General features: G+C 38.5%; 1 protein-coding gene across 1 annotated transcript; it reads right to left on the bottom strand.

The window, feature by feature from the left end:
* Positions 1–457: 457 nt before the first annotated feature.
* LOC132624176 (uncharacterized) lies at positions 458–1,270 on the bottom strand. Its single transcript, XM_060338995.1, has 3 exons — positions 1,183–1,270; positions 728–1,059; positions 458–616 (listed from the first exon to the last, which is right to left on the bottom strand). The coding sequence occupies exons 1-3, from the start codon at positions 1,268–1,270 to the stop codon at positions 458–460; spliced, it is 579 nt and encodes a 192-aa protein (XP_060194978.1).
* Between the last annotated feature and the right edge of the window lie 1,580 nt (positions 1,271–2,850).

Genomic DNA, 2,850 nt, shown 5'->3' with positions numbered 1-2,850 from the left:
GTTATGAAATGGTATTGTTACATTGGCTCTTTGTCTCGACAACTCCCATGCACTGCCTACAGTAAATTTTCCTGACTTATTCATCATCTACCATGGAGTATCCCATTCATTAGATGCATGCTTAATGTCAATTTCCTGCATTGTGTGTTGTACAATATCTTCAGGGAATAACTACAAGAGTTTTTGGACATTCCAAGTGCCATTTGACATTAATTTAGCCACATCTTCAACTTGATCATTGACTGACCAGTTTTGAGGAACCATAATGCTGAGAGCACCTAACTTAGTCCAGTTATAAAACCACACATTAGAGCTCCCAATCTTAGGTTCCCACCATATTTCTTGCTCAGTACTGTATCTTGCCTCCAGCATCATCTTCCACACTTGAGAACCTCCTTTCCATTGTACTAACTAGGGAATCTGCTTTTTTCCAATATTTATTCCATATGAAATTAGCCTAGAGAGAGCTAGAAGTTCTAAAATTCCACCAAAGTTTAGCACATAAAGCTTTAGACATGTCAAAGATGGACCTGAACCCCAACCCTCCTTCATGTTTAGGTAAGCACATATTAAGCCATGATGGCCAGTGTCTGCTTCTTCCTTCATCCTTGTTATTCTAAAAGAAATTTGCAAAGATCTTATAAAGATCTTTTATGACACATTTTAGTAGCCTGATAGCAGAGAGTATATGGATTGGAATACATTGGAGAACACTAGTGATTAATACTGCTTTTCCACCATATAACATCATCTTCCCTTTCCAAGTTTGCAAACTATTTTTGACTTTCGTCAAAAGCTCAGTATAATCAACTTTTCTCTTCCTTGCATGAGTAATTGGACAACCAAGATATGTAAAAGGGAATTGACCTCTCACAAATCCTGTTACTGCTTCTATCTGTTGAATCAGCTCATTTGACACTTTGTTGTACATATAGAAAGAACTTTTCCTCTTATTTATCAATTGTCCATAAATCCTTTCATATTCTTGAAGAGTATCCATGATCAGCTGCAAAGAATTACTCTCTGCTGATGAGAATATGATGGTATTATCTGCATAGCCTGTAAAAGCTTAAAGATCAAATAAGGAGTTCAAAGCTCTTGAAAGTACTTTTGCAGAAATGATGAATAGAGCTGGAGAAAAGGGGTCTCCCTGCTTGACTCCCCTTGTTGAATGAAAGAAACCATGAGCATGACCATTCAACAGCACAAAATACCAGTTATTTGCCAATAGCCTCCATATTAAATCAATGAATACTTCAGAAAATCCCATTTTCCTCATTACCTTACATAGATATAGCTATGAAACTCTGTCACATGCTTTTGTCATATCCAACTTAATAACAACATTTGCAGGTTTCCCTCTCTTCCTTATGTCTGTCACAATTTCCTGTGTCAACAATACATTCTCAATAATATTCCTACCCTTGACAAATCCTGATTGATTAGAAGATATCTATCACGACCCAACTAGGGGCCCTGACGGGTACTCGGAGCTGACTACCGAGCAACGCATACCATGCTAACTATCATACCCAACCTGTACACACGTAATCACCATGGCAATACATATATAGATAAGCCCTCACGGCTGAAAAATGATATATAACAGTAAACACTCGGGTGATCATAAAACATCCGCTACCCATACATATGTATCTACGAGCCTCTAACTGGAGTACTGAAGATAAGGACGGGATAGGACCCTGTCGTGCCCGAATATATACACAAAATAATACATCAAAACTGCACCTCCGGAGTAGGGAAGTGCTCCTGTACAAGCTTATCTGGCTCCTAAGGCTCTGGGCAGTCCCCCTGTCTACCTGTGGGCATGAACACAACGTCGAAAAAGAAAAGGATGTTAGTACGAACAATGTACTGAGTATGTAAGGCATACATGGTAACATAATAAGGAAATGTAGAAAGCATGAAAAGAAGAGATAACTGTAACTGCCTACTTCTTCAGGCGGAATCATGCATGCTTACCTTTTTACCTTTATAACATATCACACATACCTACATGAACTATCTGAATCAATAACATCATTATCCCGCATCCGGGGTAATCATGTCATGCCGCCCACTAGTGGTGTCATGTCCGGCCAAATAGGCATGGTGTTATCATAAGCCTCCCGCCTTAGCAGTGTCATGCCCGGCCATATAGGCACGGTGTTATCATAAGCCGCCTGCCTTAGCCGTGTCATGCCCGGCCATCTAGGCACGGTGTAATCATACATATATACTTATCATAAAGCATGCATAAAAACTCAAGTAAATGCTATGACTCTATCGGGGTGACGTAACGTCAAGAACCCCCGATTCCATTATAGAGTAGTAATGATCATCATGTCCCACCTTGAAGGAACTAGCGTCATAAGGTGAATCTAACAACAATGAATAACATCAAGGAATTATATAAGGATCATTATCTTTATAAGACTATCATATCATAAGCTTTGGAGTCTCTAGACTTAGATTCACCATCATCATTGCCATATTCATAACACATCTCTTATCTTTATCTCAGGGGAAGCTCTTGATAATCATAGACTTATAGTTTACGGAATATAAAAGAGTTATGAAAGGATAAAGGAAGTCATATGCCTTAGAAAAAGAAGGGACTAGCCTTACATACATTTATATATTTTTAACTTTATTGCCTACTTGCTTGCCTTTCGAGCTCGCGATGCTACCTTCAAGGGAATTTGTACTAAGATTAGACAACCGGGAAAATACTTAAGCTTAAGCTAAAGCAACTACGAGTTAATGAATAATTTGGCAATATTTCCTTTATTTTGACAACTTCTTCCATAAATATAAGACAACCCTCAAACACCAATAAGAACACCCATA

Source organism: Lycium barbarum, chromosome 12 (assembly GCF_019175385.1).
Source record: "Lycium barbarum isolate Lr01 chromosome 12, ASM1917538v2, whole genome shotgun sequence".
NCBI classification, from domain to species: Eukaryota; Viridiplantae; Streptophyta; class Magnoliopsida; order Solanales; family Solanaceae; genus Lycium; species Lycium barbarum.
Note: the sequence above shows the minus strand (reverse complement) of the source record. Positions and strands in the feature narration are given on the sequence as shown.

What these genes read in the sequence shown, in the direction of transcription:
- LOC132624176 (XM_060338995.1), bottom strand. Translation starts at nt 1,270, where the DNA reads ATGGGATTTTCTGAAGTATTCATTGATTTAATATGGAGGCTATTGGCA. An exon ending in GTTGAATGGTCATGCTCATG is followed by an intron (nt 1,060 to 1,182) that starts GTTTCTTTCATT and finishes AAGCTTTTACAG; the next exon opens with GCTATGCAGATAATACCATC. An exon ending in TGTTATATGGTGGAAAAGCA is followed by an intron (nt 617 to 727) that starts GTATTAATCACT and finishes AATTTCTTTTAG; the next exon opens with AATAACAAGGATGAAGGAAG.